The 16,087-nt window shown below is 41.6% G+C and overlaps 1 protein-coding gene across 1 annotated transcript; it reads right to left on the bottom strand.

The window, feature by feature from the left end:
* Positions 1-96: 96 nt before the first annotated feature.
* On the bottom strand, positions 97-9,071 carry LOC139826797 (uncharacterized). Its single transcript, XM_071803304.1, has 6 exons — positions 8,977-9,071; positions 8,484-8,801; positions 7,781-8,022; positions 5,236-7,028; positions 3,808-3,948; positions 97-1,271 (listed from the first exon to the last, which is right to left on the bottom strand). Exons 2-6 carry the CDS (start codon positions 8,733-8,735, stop codon positions 97-99), a joined length of 3,603 nt encoding a protein of 1,200 aa, XP_071659405.1. The 5' UTR covers positions 8,736-8,801; positions 8,977-9,071.
* Positions 9,072-16,087: the final 7,016 nt, after the last annotated feature.

The raw sequence follows: 16,087 nt of genomic DNA, 5'->3' as shown, positions 1-16,087 counted from the left end.
ATGAAATCACTGACTGCTTATGACTTGTTTTTTCCCTGAGTAATAAGGATAGTACCTTCTAGTACAGATTGTTTTCTTGTAGATTTGCTCTTAATATCATTTAAAAGATAATAGCTTAAGTCTGTGGATATTGCCCTGGTTGTTCTGGGTAGTCATACTCTCTTGATAAGGGGGAGGGAGTCGGTATTTTGGCAGCTGGAAAGATGAGTTGATATGAGGCAATCTTACTGACCTAGAGTACCGTTCTTGGCAGGGGAGTGATACCGAAGGTGGTATCCATAGCTGAGGTGAAGGTGAAGTCCTGCACTCATGTACAGCTGCTTTGCGTGGTTTCAGGACATCCAGTTGCACATCAGCATGGCTTAACCAGGAGTTTCTCTGAAACATCATTGACTGCGATCCAGGAACTTTCCTGTGGTACTTGCAAAACCCGTAAACCAGTATTACCAGCACCACCACAAGAGCGGCACACAGGCTGCTGAGTAAGGCAGATGGGGTTTTCCTAATTGTGGTGTCATTCGTGTCTTGAAACATTGGCATGGTACTGTTGAAAGACTCATTGAATGGCTTTGTAGTGGGAAAGCAGACTTCACTATATGAAATGTTGAAAATTTCATCAATTTTGTATTCTGGCAGCATCGCTTGGACAAAGTGTGGACTGACATACCCACCTGGCAATCTTAATTTCTCTAGCGCTTGCTGGATTTTATCTTTTGCGCACCAGCTGGAAGATTTGTTGGCACTTGTACACAGCAAACTGTTATACCATGAGATTACTGTGGAGCCAGGTTTGAGAGCTGTCACCATGATGTCTTTGGGACTGCTGGAATTCAAATAGAGGGAGAGCTTCTCTAGAAACAAACTAACTCTTTTCCTGTCTCTCAGGAAGGAGTAGTAGCTGTTTTTTGTTCTGATGGTGTAAAGGTGGCATGGCACATTGGTGGGCTTCAGAAGCTCAATGGTAAAGGGTTCCCAGGCGGTCAGTCCTCCTGAATCTGTGACAGACAGCACAAACTCCTGAGGCGAATACTGGAAATCAATATCGAGGGGATAGCCATGCATGGTTTGCTGAGAGGTGTTAAATTGCAGCCAGCTTTGTGATCCCAACGGAGAGCCATCAGCTGGAAGGATTTGTAGAGATAACTGAGTAGAGTTGCCATCTTCTTCATCGTAAAACGTGTCAGCAGGTATAGGAAAAAAGAAGAGGCATCCAATAGTTGCTGTTAGGAATTTAATGGAATGGACAACCTTTGGGATAGTGTTTGCTTGCCCTTTAGAGAGGAGGGAGAAAAGGAAAGGGAAGAATTATGAGGAAAAAAATAGCTATCTGATACTGAATGATAGCAAAGAAATCTCACTAGCTGCATGGGATTATGGAGCATGTCGATTAGAAGGGACCTCTGGAGGTCATCTAGCCAACCTGCTCAAAGCAGAGCTGTAACCAAGATGAAATGAGATCAAGCATGGCTTTGCCTAGCCAACTCTTAAAAACTTCTGAGGATGAAGGGTTTAAAGTCTCGCAGGGTGACTTGTTCTATTGCTGCGTTACCCTCAAGTGAAAAGGTTTTCCTGGTGTCTGAACCTACTGAGATGCAGTTTTGCAACCATGCCCCTTGTCCTATCATCTACCGATTTTCAGAAGAGAAATACTAATACTGCCCTCTAGACTCATTTTTGAGAAAGTGGTACTTCTTACACAAAAGAACTCCCTGCTGCTTTTCTTACATTATTTTCCCTTTGTGATGGACATTGCAAATCATTCTTTCCTACAAAGTGAGTAACTGAGCACAACCACTTAGCTACAGCACCATTTTAGAAAAAAAATTGGAACTTTTAAAAAAATTCTTTCTCTGATTGCATTAAGGTACAAATGTGTTGGTAATCTAGAGTTTTTGTAGCATCCTTAAACAGGGATCATATACCAGTCCTTAGGAAACTTAGACTGAAAATACATGGGTGATAACTATCTAAAATCCAATATTGCGCTCTGTTTTGTTTAATTTCTATTTTTTCTGAACCCAAGGCTAAAGAGACCGATTCAACATATAAAGAGAGGAGAATCTCAAAAGCAATTGAAAAGCATCAAGTTTAGATTTTAGTCTTAAATGGATTGATTCAAAGTTAAAATACAGAAAACAAAAGATAATTTATCTTTTAAAAAAATCTGCTTTACGTTATGTGTTAGCCAATTCCTAATATTTTGTAAATCAGAAACAAGCCCCTTCAGCTGTTGTCCTTTCTTAGCCTGCATTCAGCTGTGTGGATGACATTTGGGTTTTTGACGGGCAGCGTGCCCATCACCTTGCACAGCCTCTGACCTGTGAATGACAATGGCAGATGCTCAGAACTCCATTCTACTGAAACTTAAGCTGGTGACAGTACTGTAAAGTGTTGTCCTTGATCATATCTTAACTTCATTTGCTAAGCATATTTAGATATATATGTATTCAAAGAGTTGTAAATATGCACAACACTTCCTTCTAGTCTAACGTATTAGTCAGGTCTTGTATAGTGCCTTTCCAAACAATAATATTCTAGCAGCTTTTACACAGAAATATCACAACGTGCCTCTCAAGCAATGCATTTACTTCATGGTGGCAGTTAAGTACGTCTCATTTCCAATCCTTTAAATATCTAAGAATAAGGGTTGTGTTCCTTCCGATCATTGCAAAGTTCGTGCTTGTGTTGTTTTGTTTTGTTTGTTTGTTTTTTCATTTTCTGTTATAGAAAGCCTATGTAAACTTCAAAGCACTTCCTTGTATGATTGCATGGTCTACTAAAATCTGAGTTTTGATTATAGTTCAAAGGTGCCCAGCAGGAGACTGCCTGGTACTTTGATACTTCACCTATCAAAGACAGATATCTCATTAGCAGGACTGTCACAGGGCATTACCTTGATTTGCCTTCGTTCCCAGCATTAAATTTGCAGGAACCCCTGGGAGTGTGCTTGCACAAGCTGAGATCCTCCAAGTGCAGAAGCTCATGATTATGTTTCCACATGGAAGTGTTCTCTTGGGAAACAGACACAATTTCTGAAGAAACAGCTCTTAATTCTGCAAAGAATTGTTTTCAGCCCTGTTGTCTGTCATCAGATTCTGAAATAGCTCATGTACGAGGTAATTTTATTAAAACATGTTTTTGTTTCATCTTCTGTTTCCAACACTGATCACGGTGGTTTTGTCTGGGAATTTTATGAGCATGTGTTGGTTTTTTTTTTTTTTCTTTATACCATTGAGCTCTGTTTAGCATGAATAACAATTTCAGATCAATCAGGCAAACACTGGGTGCTTCAGCACCACCCAACTGCTGGAGGTGGCAGACACTCTGCCTGGGACAGGATGGTTTTGGGTGCTGTGCATCTGCCCAGTTCAAAGAGCTCCTGTGAATATGAGTGGACACCAAGTAAGCTGTAGGATGATAAAATGTGGTGACAAATTTGAAAGAAAATATCTCTGTGACGGTGAGGTGAGGGAGATGATCAGATGCAGGGAGTTCTGCAACTTGTGACAAAGATGTTCCTTCCTGCCATTTCTGAATATCATTTGTATGTTTTTGCTACACTTTCAGATAGGGACCAGTTTGCAAGACTGAGAACAATTGTGTCATGTTCTTATTTTCTCCTTATATGTTATCTAATGTAAATAATAGGGAGGGATTAATTCAGAAGGACATAAATCTTTAGGTCAAAATAGTCTGAGGACTGAATGGGTCCTAGTATAGGAAACCAGAGATAATTTGCAAGATGGATAGAAAGGTTGATGACAGCTATGTTCAGAAGTAAGAACATAGAAGTAAACTTCTTTTTACCTGGGGTTATATTCTGAAGCTCTTGGGAAACAGAAAATGGAGGAAGAATCCATGCACTTTCCAGGGACTGTAGTCTTTCAGATGTGGGAAACAGCAAGGTGCTTGGATCCTGGTGCAGTGGCTGTTGTGTCTGAACCACCTCTGTGAAAATGAGAAGATTATTACAATTTGCAGTGAAAGATCATTTCGATTTATGTAAAAGGGATCTTACGTTAATAGGAATATAGTTTAAAAGCTTTTATGACATGTGATTGAAAACTCTTTGCCAGCATCTGCCAGGATGGGGAAGGACCATGGGAAGGAAGCTGGAGTTCAACCTCTCCTTTAGAAAATGGGGAAACTTTTTACTCAAGAAGCTTCTCTCACTGGAGCCAAAAGGTACTTTTTTGGCATCTCTAGGTGGCCTGTTTTTGCGAGAGTGTTAATAACAGTATCCTGTTAGTGCTGTGTTGTCCATCTGTGGGCTTTGATAGATGTTTGCTTGGGCACCTGATTGCAAACTTAAGTATTTCAGACTACAGTCTTGCGCTTTGAGTATACACTTAATGTAGGTTTAGTAAAGTTTTACATAGATGATGGTTCTGAAGGGCATTAACAAGATCACTGCATTAAAAATAGGGGCAGTCAGGTCGCTCTAGAATGAAGGAATAGTTTGACTCTTAATGCTGCGCTTAGTGAGAATGTAAGATCTACCGTGTGTACCTTTTTACAGATGTAATTGATTAAGACATAATCCTGCAAATTTACCCAACTGGTCCTACGAATATACCATCTCTGTAATCTAGTATATGCTTAAGCCTGAGCGACAGATTCATATGGCTGGAGGAGAATTTGGACTATAAAGAGTGTCTGGTCTAATTCTTTACTCCGTAGGGCATTCAAGTACTTCTGTGTAATTTCTGATAAATATTTATTGTTCTGTTCTTAAACCCCCCCCAATGTTCCCCAAGCATCTCTTCTAATCTTTTATTATCCTTACTATGAGAAAGTTTATCTAATGTCTAATTTAAATCATCCTAAGTGCTGTTGAAGGTCATTAGTACTGCTTCAGTTCCCAGAGGGTAATGAGAACACTTCTTTCATCTTTTCAGCAAACTCTTTCATAAATCTGCATCTTTCCCCAGTCTTCTGGACCAATTATTTCAGTTTGTCATGTTTTCTAGACTTCTGACCATCCTTGTGTTCCTTTGAAGCTCTTTCAATGGCTCCACATCTTTCCTTAGGTATGATGGACAAAACATTTAGCTGAGCTGTTATCTGCACCAAGGTGATTGAAAAAAATTAACTTTCCTTTAGGAGAAACAGTGCTGCTGGCACATCCCTAGTTAAGTGAAGTTGTGCTTTTGCAGAAGAAACTGTATCAAACTATTCTGTCTGGTCTCTGAGAGCAGGACAGAGGATGAATGCAAAGTCAAATCTTAAACATACCTGGTATGCTGCTGGACAGATGAGAAGTGACATTAAATAAAGTCACCAGAGGTACTTCTACAGCATCCGACTTGATGTCTGAGAATTTTTGTGACTCTGGGGTACGCTCGGTGACGTTTGGCAAAATCCTTGTTCCCAGATCACCTGAATGCAATTCCTTTGTGCCGCTGGATAAAATACTTGCAGAATGCATCTCTGCTCTGAGCACGCTGCTACCATAAGAAGAGTGAAGTGTATGTGTTGGTCTGGATAGTTCAGACAGGTCAAAGCTAGAAAAGTCTACTGGCAGAATAAGAACTGGAGCAGTATCAGGATGGGACAGAATGCTCACACTTGGTTCATAAGATGATTCAGCTTTACTAGGGAAAGTGTTGGATAACATGCTAGAAAAGCAGGCTGTGGCTTCAGGACTGAAATTCAATTTGGGATCGAGGGTCTGTGCATCTTTCTGGGTTACAGAAGAAACTCTGCTTTTCCCTTCAGCAAATAGAAACCTATCAGTCTGTGGGATAGTCATAAAAGATTCAGATAAGTGTTCATAGTCATTAGCAAACACTTGGCTCGGACTGCTTCTTGCTAGCACAGGTGGAAATGTGTCATCAATGGGAAATGTGAAGTCAGACAAAGTTGTATCTCTTACTGAAGCTTTTGGGAATGGTGAAAGGAGTGTTTCTGGAGAGAGGGATGCACTAGAAAGCATTTCAAGTTCTGGAAACTGGCTTTTTGTCTCGTTGCTGTGATCTGACACTTCTGATGCTGACATTGCTTCTGGCAAAATTACATTAAATTCTGTTTTAGGAGGAAATGCCTCTTCTGAGCTGTGAGACCATTCATGAAGGGTGTTTATCACCCAAGTGTATGTGGGCCTGAAAAGCTGGTCTGTGTCTAAAGTGATGTCCTGTAGGAAATGGTATGTGGATACTTCTGATTTACTAGAAAGGAAATCTGAACCTGTCTCAAGCACAGGAGGCTCTGGCTGCTCTAACAGCCATGACATGCCAAAAGTTCTGGTAGGCAGCACTTCCAGTTCAGTGAAGAGAAGTGTTGTTTCAGTCCTCAGTGAAGGTGAAAGATCTGGAAAATCAGAGTCTGCGAACAGAATAGATACTGGTGGGTTAGCTGGTGTGTCCCATGCTGAGTCCATGTCTAAGGTGACCAGAATTTCTTGACTAATAAGACGGATATTACTGTGCATCTTGTAACTTGCCATCACTATGCTTTCTTCACAGAAAGGTGATAGACTCTGAGTAGGTGATACTGCAAGTTGTGTGAGTATGTGGCTTGGCACGGTAGAGGACAAAGGCCTGGAAGCATCTTCTGCAGCTGGTCTATGGGTAATTCTAATTGGTTTTAATGTAGGTGTTGGCGTGATCGTTAATCGCCTACGTTGTCGTCTTGGAGACCTCCTTTCATAATCACCTCTCCTAAGTATTCTCCAGCCTGCAATTTCATACCCTAGTAGCTGTGAGAGGTGATGTGAGTCAACATTGTGTCGCAGGACCTGGATGAATTCACGGAGCATGGCAAACTCTCCACACTTCACAGGCCAGGAGAGTCCTACATAATGGTTCGCTCTGAAGTCGATGTGTGTGGTATCTTCAGCCAGTACGATCAGGGTCTGCAAGCCTGTGTGTGCCAGATCTGCGTATTGCAGCAGAGTTAGTAGGGAGGAATCCAGGTGGAGATATTCGGCCATTGTGCACACAATGTAGAGGCGTTCCTGTACCTCCAGGGTTTCTGCTTCAGTAGAGAGAATGATTTCAGCATAAGTGACAGCAACTTCATTTCCACACCTGGAAGTCCAAAATCGCATTGGTTAAGAGTTGTTTGCCTGTCCCTCTGTTTTTGTGAAGATACTTGTTTGGATTTAATCTGTCATCTTATGCACATGCATCACTCAAAATTTTACCTCTTAGTCCAAGACTTCCTCCTACAGGATGTATGAACATTTCTTATTCCTTCAACTTCAGTGAGTACTAAATTTAATCCCATTGCTTGTGTAGAACACAGCAGCATGGTCTGAATTTACCAAACACTGTCTTCCTTATGTGGACTTGGAAGCAATTTACTGAAGAGATATTCCCAGTTCATTAGACATCAAATGTATGTACTTGCATTAAGTACCATCAGTGGAAATAGACAGTGTCTTGTGGAAGTGATTCAGGGCTTTACTGGGAGTCTGCCTTTCTCCCTGTGGACAGAAGAGCTCCGGTTCCTAACTGGGGCAAGGAGGGTCGATGCCACCGTTCCAGTGACCACCTGAAGAATCAGTGCCCCAGTGCCACTGGGCTTGCGGTCTTTGTGCCCATGCTTGCTGTGCTCTGCCGCTCTGGGGCAACAAACCCTCCTGCTTTTAGATTCAACGTGTGCTCATTCAATAATTTTGTGGTTTTGTTTTTTGTTACCCTGACATCTTATTTCTGTGGTAGGAAAAAAAAACACCCTGTGTCAGTTATGGAGCACCCACCTCATTTTTTTTTAAAGCTTTCTGTTTTTTCCTCCCCGCTAACTAGGTCAAACGCAGTTGGAAGCCAGCAGTACTCACTGGTAGCTGTTTGGCATGTGGTTCAAGCTCGCCTCCGTGTCCAGGAATAAGATGCCGTCCTGAACGTGGATGGTGAAATTTCCAGCCACTCCTGGTGTTTTCTGGGCACGTGTCCTTCCAGAGGCAGCAATGCACAGCAGGTACACTCCGCTCTCCCCTGCCATTGGCAGTCCTTGCAGTGTGTGTGTATTGTGGTTGAAGTCCAACCATTTTGGCAAATCTGCACCACTGGCTAAAGTCACCTGCTCAATGAGAGAATGGCCGATAAGCAGAATTAGAGATAGGAAATGGAATTACTACTCTAGTTTTACATATTCCAAGTTCTAACTGGACTGAAATACAGGAACAGCTACAAAAAGGATCCATTTAAAAATCTAGGAACCACAGTGCCTTGATTTTTGTGTAGTGCTTGTTTTCTGTGATTTTAATGTAGTGGCAACGCTTACTGTCCATTTTTAAGACCCTGCATTCTTCAGACTGCGTAGATTAAATACATGTCAAGCAGTGGTTTTGTTTATTTGCTTAGCATGTAACTGCTGCATTGGCAGTGAATGATGGTGAGATTTTTGCCATGAGTTCTAGTTATTTCTAATACATCTGAGACACTTCTCTAGAAGAAGAGTTGTAACGAGTTAGTTTTAGACATTAAAAGAATGCCTATTTGCTGCAGGATTGTACCAAGGAGTGTATTTAATAGCATTACCTTGTACTGAGTTATCTTTCCCTGAAAGGCAAATACTGGCATTGGATAATAGAATATTTTTCCCATCAGGACGGTTGCGTTTGGGATTCCTTGCAGGCTCTTTGTCTCTTCATGTCTGTTATCTGATCCCTTGGCAACCACAGCAGGTGTGTTTACACACACAGATATCAGTGCAAAGACAAGAGGGAGCATGGGGGACCCCAAGGCAGGAAACCTGTTGGGGGTGCCCATGGGGTCCCTGTGAGCATCCATCCTCACCCAGCTGCTGTACGATGCTGCTGGCAGCCGCCTGCTGCTACTTCATAGCGCCTCAGAGCTCTAGGGGAAGGAAAAAAATCAAACCCACATGCGTGTCAGTCAACTTCATCTCGTGGGGAAGCAGAAAGCTGTCAAATATGGCAGGCCTTGCACTGCCTCTGTTACAGGCCTGCTGGTCTGGGCCACAGTGACATCTGAGGAGGGCTTATAGGCTTTTAAAATTCTTGGTACTTACCACCTCTGCTCCGTTCAGCTGGAGGTTTTTCGTGAGAAAATGCCATGAAGTACAAAGCCAGTTCATAATGCTTTTTAACCCAGTTTCCTTTGGACTTGCTGTTGCTCCCATCTCTGCTTCTGTTCTGATAAAAGCCCACTTGGTCTCTAGGAGATGAAAGGCTACACTAGGGCCTCATCAGGGGGGCCTTCAACATATGGCTTAGAGGAGAGCCAGATAAACAGCGCAGTAACCTGACCTGCCAGGATTTTGTGGTACAGTGGTAGCAAAGGGAAAGGTGAACATGGCATATGGCAAACAAACTGTGAGAGCAGAGAGGCTGAGACTCAATATCCCTTGCCTTAGAGCATCAAGGGCTGGACTTTCGACTTGCTAAAATTGATGCTGCTTTCTCAAGTAGTAAAATAGTTCTTGCAGGTGTGGGGCTCAAGCCTGTGTGTGGCTTCCAACTTTTAGATGAGAAGGGAGTACAGCATGCCTAGCATAGCTTTATTTAAAAGCACACAATGGGAAAATACTTGTAGGCAGCAGCAGCAGTGTCTATTTAACCAATTGATACCGCTGGAAAAGCACAACCAACCTTTTGGACTCAGACGAGCGCAGAAGCCATGTGGTGTCGTCTTGTTACAGCTCTTACAGCAGGATGGCTTGAAACCCACAACCCACTTTGCGTTGGCTCTGCAAACTCAGTGGCCATGTATCTAAGAATGAGGTCTTGCTCTGCTGTTTTTCTAACAAGTATTATCTTCCTTCTATTTGTAGATGTGTTTGCAGTGTGCTTTGTAGTAGTTTCTAAGCCTTCTGTCATGCTTCATTGCCCAGATCCCTTCCATTTTAGCAAGTGGTAATGTAAATCAATGCTTGTAAGTATGCATACGGAAAGACAAAAAATGTGTGATATCTCCTGAAATGCAGTGGCTTACTGAAGCCTGCAGTGTGTCCTCCTGGAAGTATTCTCTGAAAAAAACAGAAAACCAGGTGTGCAGAACTCAATGAATGTGCTTGAGGTTATTGACTGCTTTTGGACAGAGATGAATCTGTATCCAGGTAAGTCTGTTTATATTGCAGCTGTGATTGGCTCTGAATAAATCAAAAGTTGCATTTCTTTGATTATGTTCAGTAATGCTGAGAAACAATTAGCTATGCTCAAATCTCCATTTTTCATTGTCAATGTCTCCCATGTTCCTTTCTTCTGCAATCTCTAAATCATAATGGCATGTCCTTGTTCACTGATTGCAAAACTATCAAAAGAGTGAGTAGGTGGTGGGGCAGAAGTTGGAGTTGGAGATGAGAACTTTTATTTAGAAAATATAATTCTTAAGCAAATGGAATGGGTGCTTGACAGCTGACTAATCTCTCCTAATGAATTTGCATCCTGAGAGCTTAGTAAATATTGCCATGTAACCATGTATGAATCATCAGTGTGCTCTAGAATGATGGGAACGCTCCAAGATCTCTTGTCTCTATGAGCTGAAAGTGGCCAAAACCACCTCTAGAAGGGCAACATCTGCCCCAATCCAAGGATCCAAAGCCCACGGAGCTACCTGTGCATTTCAGGTAGGGAAGTGACAGTGAGCGTTTCACCTGTTTAGATCCCTCCTTAGTAACTGTTGACCAGCTGGCTTTGACAGCAGAAAATATCATTTATTTGCTCTCTAGTGTCAGGTGAGGCAGAGTGTTTTCGTGTTGTGTACATTCTTGATGCTCTGGAAATAAACTTACTAGAACTTAGCATGAACGTGCTAGGGAAGCTTACAATCATTAGATTTTTAAAACTTCTCTGGAGACTGCCTGTAATTCTCACTGTACAATTTCTGAGCTCATAATTAGCTTTTCTAGCTAAATTGCAACAGAGACATGTGGCAGTCTACTAAATAAATGCCTTTTGATAAAACCAGAAGCTGTCTAAAATGCCGCTCTGTGGCTAAAAGCAGGAAAACTTGTGAACAAATGTAGTTTATCCAGAAACAAGGACTCTCACCTTAAAGTATTTGTTTCCCAACTGGAAGCAGGAAACATCGAAAGTTTTATGGAGTAACTTCATTCTCATGTGATTTTGTGATCAGACTTGCTTGAACCAGGTACACAGATAAAGGTGGGTAAGTGTAATTCAAAGCTCACCTGAATCAAATACGATCTTTTTAGGGTATCCATAAGTATTTGTAAAGACAAAAATGGCTTATTTGTTTTGTTTCACTTCTAGCCTTAGACACAGTATTTTTCCTGCAAGTCTATACTACATTTACACAGATAGGATTCTGAAACTAGAAAAAAACCCACTCCTTAATCTTTATCTGCAATGCCAAAGAACACAAATGAAGGATACACTATCTGCTTCTTTCATTTTTCATTTTTTAAATATAGACTCAATGATCAAACAAGGGAGAGGAATCACAAACCTGTAAAATCATGGCTGTCTTGTGTTTTCCTGCTTCCCTTGCCTAAGTTGCTCTCTTGCCGCTCCTGCTTCGAGGCAAAGAGGAGCGAATGTCCAGTACTTCCCTGTGCAATTTCTACCAGGCCTGCCTGGAGGGGTTTAAGGTCTCCGGCAACACCCAAAATAGCCTAGAATGGTTGAGTTTTACGGCCTCTACCACAAAGCTAATGTTTTTTCATGAGGCTGGTTGGGTGTTTGGTTTTTGTTTTATCGGGGGGGGGGGGAGCATAATTATTTATTTTTAATATCTATTAAAGCTCCAGCATCTGGAATCAAGTAATTGCTTGGCAATTTTAACTTCCTTTCAAGACATGTTGTTATTCCAGCCACCGTCTTTGCTGCAAAGGAAATCTAGGTATTTTTCCAGTATCCCCAGAAAACTCAGCAAGCAGCGGGTGACTTAAAAAATAATATTTTGGGTTCTCTTAGGAGGTCTGATTCATTATTTTTTTGAATGTCTGAAGCTGGTGGTGCTGACAGCCCTGGGGTCCACACCTTTGACAGCTTGCCAGGCAGTTTCAGAACAGTTTGTGTTGACATAAGAGGAAGTCTGGTGGTAGCACCTTTTCTGCGGAATTGTTCAGCATAGTGCAGTTTTCCACCTTTTTCCTTTGAGTTCCACTGTATTCCAGGAGAAGCCTGAAAACTGGCTGTCAGTGTCTTGAATCTTCTGCAAAATATGGGAGATGTTTTTGTCTGGTCTGTTGCAATAAACATGTTGCCTGTTTCTGGAAGATAGAAACATGGTAACTGGGTGTTGGGAAAGGCATAAAATGCATACGATCGAAGAAAGGAGCTTTTATGTTCCTATGTGTTTAAACCAATGTCACTCTTGTGTGACAGCCAGAAATAGCACGATCATGGTAACACACTCTTTCTACAAAGTGATAAGAAGCCTCAGGGAATGAGACACACTAATTTCTAAGAAGTGTTCATTTTACCTCATTCTTATGAAACAGGATCCTTTTCAACAGCTCAGCCCTTTGTCCAGAGGTGGTTCTGTGTTAAAGGAGGATGCACACTTTATTTTTGGTATGGAGGAAGCCGAGTGTCATCACTGAGATTTTGCTTCTCCCTTTTGCCTATTCAGTGGGGTCAAATGGCAGATGTCTAGTGTGGCTTAACACAAATTATGGAGAAAGTCAAGATTGTGGTATCTGTGATAAGCATCAGGGTCTTTTTTCATGCCTTTTATTGCATAATTAAAAAAAAAATCCATAATTTTACTAATTTTAAACATACTGATGTTTATTTTTGAGTTGATGCCTCAGGTTTTCTTTCTTTTTCTTGTTTTAAAATGAATGGGAGAAGACTGGAAAGGACAAAAGAACAACATCTGAAGGAAAAGCTGCTTCTTTAAACCTTGTCTTTACTTGCTTCTTGTTCTCATTCTGCTTTGCACTTGGGAAAGTATTTTCACTTCCCACATCACTTCCCTCCCAAGCCCTCATGTTTCCTCTGAGATATTGCCTACGTGGGAAAGTTTAAATGTGAAAGCCAAGGTATGAATTTATACCAGGGTTAAGTTGGAGTTTAACGACCCATGTGAATGTTCTTGTTTGCTGCAAGCTTTGTTTTTCTGTGGTTTTTTTTGTTTGTTTTGGTTTTTGTTTGTTTGGTTGGTTTGTTTTGTTTTTTGTTTTCTTTTTTTTTCAAATTATAGTTTTCCTCTTTAAAGCTTAACTTATGGCTTTACAAACTGTTTAAACTGTGCTGGAAGAGGTTGTAGTAAAAGGAGTTGGACACTTACATAGTTACAGCTATTTATCTAGCAGATAAAACTTTCCTGCTCAGACAAGCCCTCACTATTTCATCTTTCTTATTTTTTTTCCTAGGGAGTGTTAAAAACTAGGAAGAAAGAATTTATTTCAATGGTTTCAAAGTACCATCTCTCTGTTTTCCATTTCGACTTATTTGAAAATGAAGAAGAAAATATTAAACTCAAAGTTTCCATTTTTTGACGAAAGATTTTTGATAAAACTTGAAGTGATGTTACATTTTGGTCTTTTCAAAATTATTAGCTATTTAATAAAGAAAAGGTCAGTAGATTGAGTTGAAATAAGATGCTCTGTTGTAGCAAGGCTTTGTTGTTAATGCTGTGCTCTGTAGGAATACACGACACAGTGCTAGAGCTGCCCATAAAGCAGGGATTTTGGCTGTTCACCTTTGCTAAATTCACTGCGAGACCTGCAAATCATTAAATCTGTCTGCATCTCACTCCAACCATTAATAAAAAGATGGGTCACTGATTCAAAAGGGATTTTAGAAATCCCATGGGCTGATACTACTCTAAACTGCCCTTCATGGCAAAGGGAGCTACTGGCTGAAATCTTCTAGCAATGTACTGTGTTTAGAATTTTTTTGCCCCTCTGCCCTTTTTTTGGTCAAATGTAGGAGCCTGAGCAGAGGTTTGTACTAACACTGGGGCAGGATGGAGGCCGGCATGCCAAGTTCCAGCCTTGTGTGGAGTTTTGTTTTGTTTTGTTTTTTAAGGGGGCGTGTTATGTGCCAAACAAGGAACACGAGGTTTATAATGGACACACTGACAGAACCTTATTTATGGTGCCTGCTGCTGCTCCCAGACTCAGCTTTTGCATTCAGCCGGCGTTGCTGGCTTCCCACAGCAGATTTTCAAACAAGTTGCTGTAATAACCTCATAATGTTTTTTGTTTCTCTCAACGGGCTCAATTTAGCCTTGCTGTTTGCTGATGTGACAGTTTGGGACGGAGCACCCTTCTCCTGGCACCAGCACTGAATTTGGTTCAAAGCACTCTGTTAAACCCAGCGCTGTCCCTCCACTGCCCTCCAGAAGTACAGGTGCTCTTGCTCTGTCTTTATATTAGACACTTCCTATCTGCTCTGCTGGAAAGAAGGAAAAATCGCATTTCCATGTCATCAAATGTGGATCTTTCTCATTCTCTGTGCACCTTGTTCACCCTTAAATGGTTTCAGAGGTGTTGAAAATGGGGCAATTGGTCTGTTTGCCCTTCTTCACCCCTGTTTGTTGTTTAAAGTGCGCCCTGAAGATCTCTCTTGAAAAAAAACCTCGTAAATAACCACTGAAACCCCTGTGCCTTGCTTGTGCTGCAGAAACCAAGAGGCTGTTGACTGATGAGGGTTATGAAGCAAATTTACAGCCAGATGCCTCTTAACAATTTTTCCTCCCAGCTGTCTGTCTTTCTATGTTTGTTTTACTTTGGCAATTAACTAAACAAATTGCTGTCTGAGCAGTGAACCTAATGGATTCTGGTTTCCTTCAGGTTTCTCTGCAGTTCCCTTGGTCTCAGCTTCATCCTCTGCCACGTGGTCCAAGGGGAAGGCCAGCAAGGAGCCAAATGGAGCTGGGCTTTGGGTTTTCCTCCCTCATTGGGGGCACACTTTTGGATTTCTGTGCTTTACTGAACTTCTAGTACTAAAAAAAAACTTGAAAGGAGATAATTTTCAAGGCATCCTTAACATCTCTCCTCTTCCAAATGCTCTAAACTGGCTAACAACAGGGTCGGACATTTTTGGCTGGGGAGAGGATCGGGTTCTCAGAGGGGACAGGCAGGCTGCAACTGCACAAGTTTTGCTTCCTCATGACACCAAACTGGAAGGTTAGTTCCTGGAAGGCGTCTTTTTAAAAAAGGCTACCTGGTCTCTGCATCCCTCAGGGGCCAAATGGGTGAGCTATTCCTGCTATTTCTAAGAACTCTAGAGCAGAATAAAAAGCCACATCCTAAACAAAGCAGTGTAGGCTACCTCTGTTGCAAAGAAGCAACAAAAGGAGGGGGAAAAATGTGGAAAACTACTTAATACTGATCTCTTTAAAATCAATGAGATACTATGATAGTTGCAATGGAAGTGGTACTTATGTTCATTCTTGATTTGGGGATAATGTAGACAGCTTCTTTTCACTTGGGTTGGCCCATAGTTACTGTGGGGTTCAGCTTCCGCCTTGCTTTTTTTTTTTTTCTCATTTTATGCCAATCTTCTTCCCATTGTAGGTGAAACCAAGTATTACCCAGAGACCAGAGCTCAGGAAATGCATTGTCTTGTGCACGAAACCAATGATTGCAGAGTTATTGAGGCCTCCACAGAGAGCCAGCCGTGAGTCTGCCTTCGTGTCACTGAGGAATCGTATGACTGACTCATCAGTGATGAAGCTAAGACTTTTGATAGGGGATTGAATATAATTCCTAAATGTTTAATATGACAAAAATTAAACAGAAACAATTTGTCAGATTTTGGAGTGGGTTGAGACTTGCTCCAAGACCCTGATAACTATGCGTGTGACTCACGTCAAGGTGTTCAAGGGTCTTTATTGAGGCTTATCGGTGTAATAGGAAAAAAAGCGGGGGGATTGGAGAGGAAGGGCAAGGCAGCTCTTGAGGTTTTGAGTGAATTTAACACTAAAGAAAGCGAGGGAGCTGGAGCCACGTATACTGGGGAAAAGGGCTGTGCATGCCCATTCCTTACAGTCTGTCAATGCGCCAGAGTCTTGCACACATTCTTAGCTCTCCAATAAGGGGTCTCCTCTGACCAGCAATGCAAATTTGTGCCCATTAGTTGGTGGAGTTTTTGTAATATTAATTGAATGCAAGATGAGGTTGAGAAGCACACTGTGACCAATGTGTCTACCCTATGCTCTTGTGCAAAAAAGCGCAGCACAATAAGAATTAGCCACAGACTGTA

This window comes from Patagioenas fasciata, chromosome 1, assembly GCF_037038585.1.
Source record: "Patagioenas fasciata isolate bPatFas1 chromosome 1, bPatFas1.hap1, whole genome shotgun sequence".
NCBI classification, from domain to species: domain Eukaryota; kingdom Metazoa; phylum Chordata; class Aves; order Columbiformes; family Columbidae; genus Patagioenas; species Patagioenas fasciata.
This window is presented reverse-complemented; position numbering and strand designations above follow the sequence as displayed.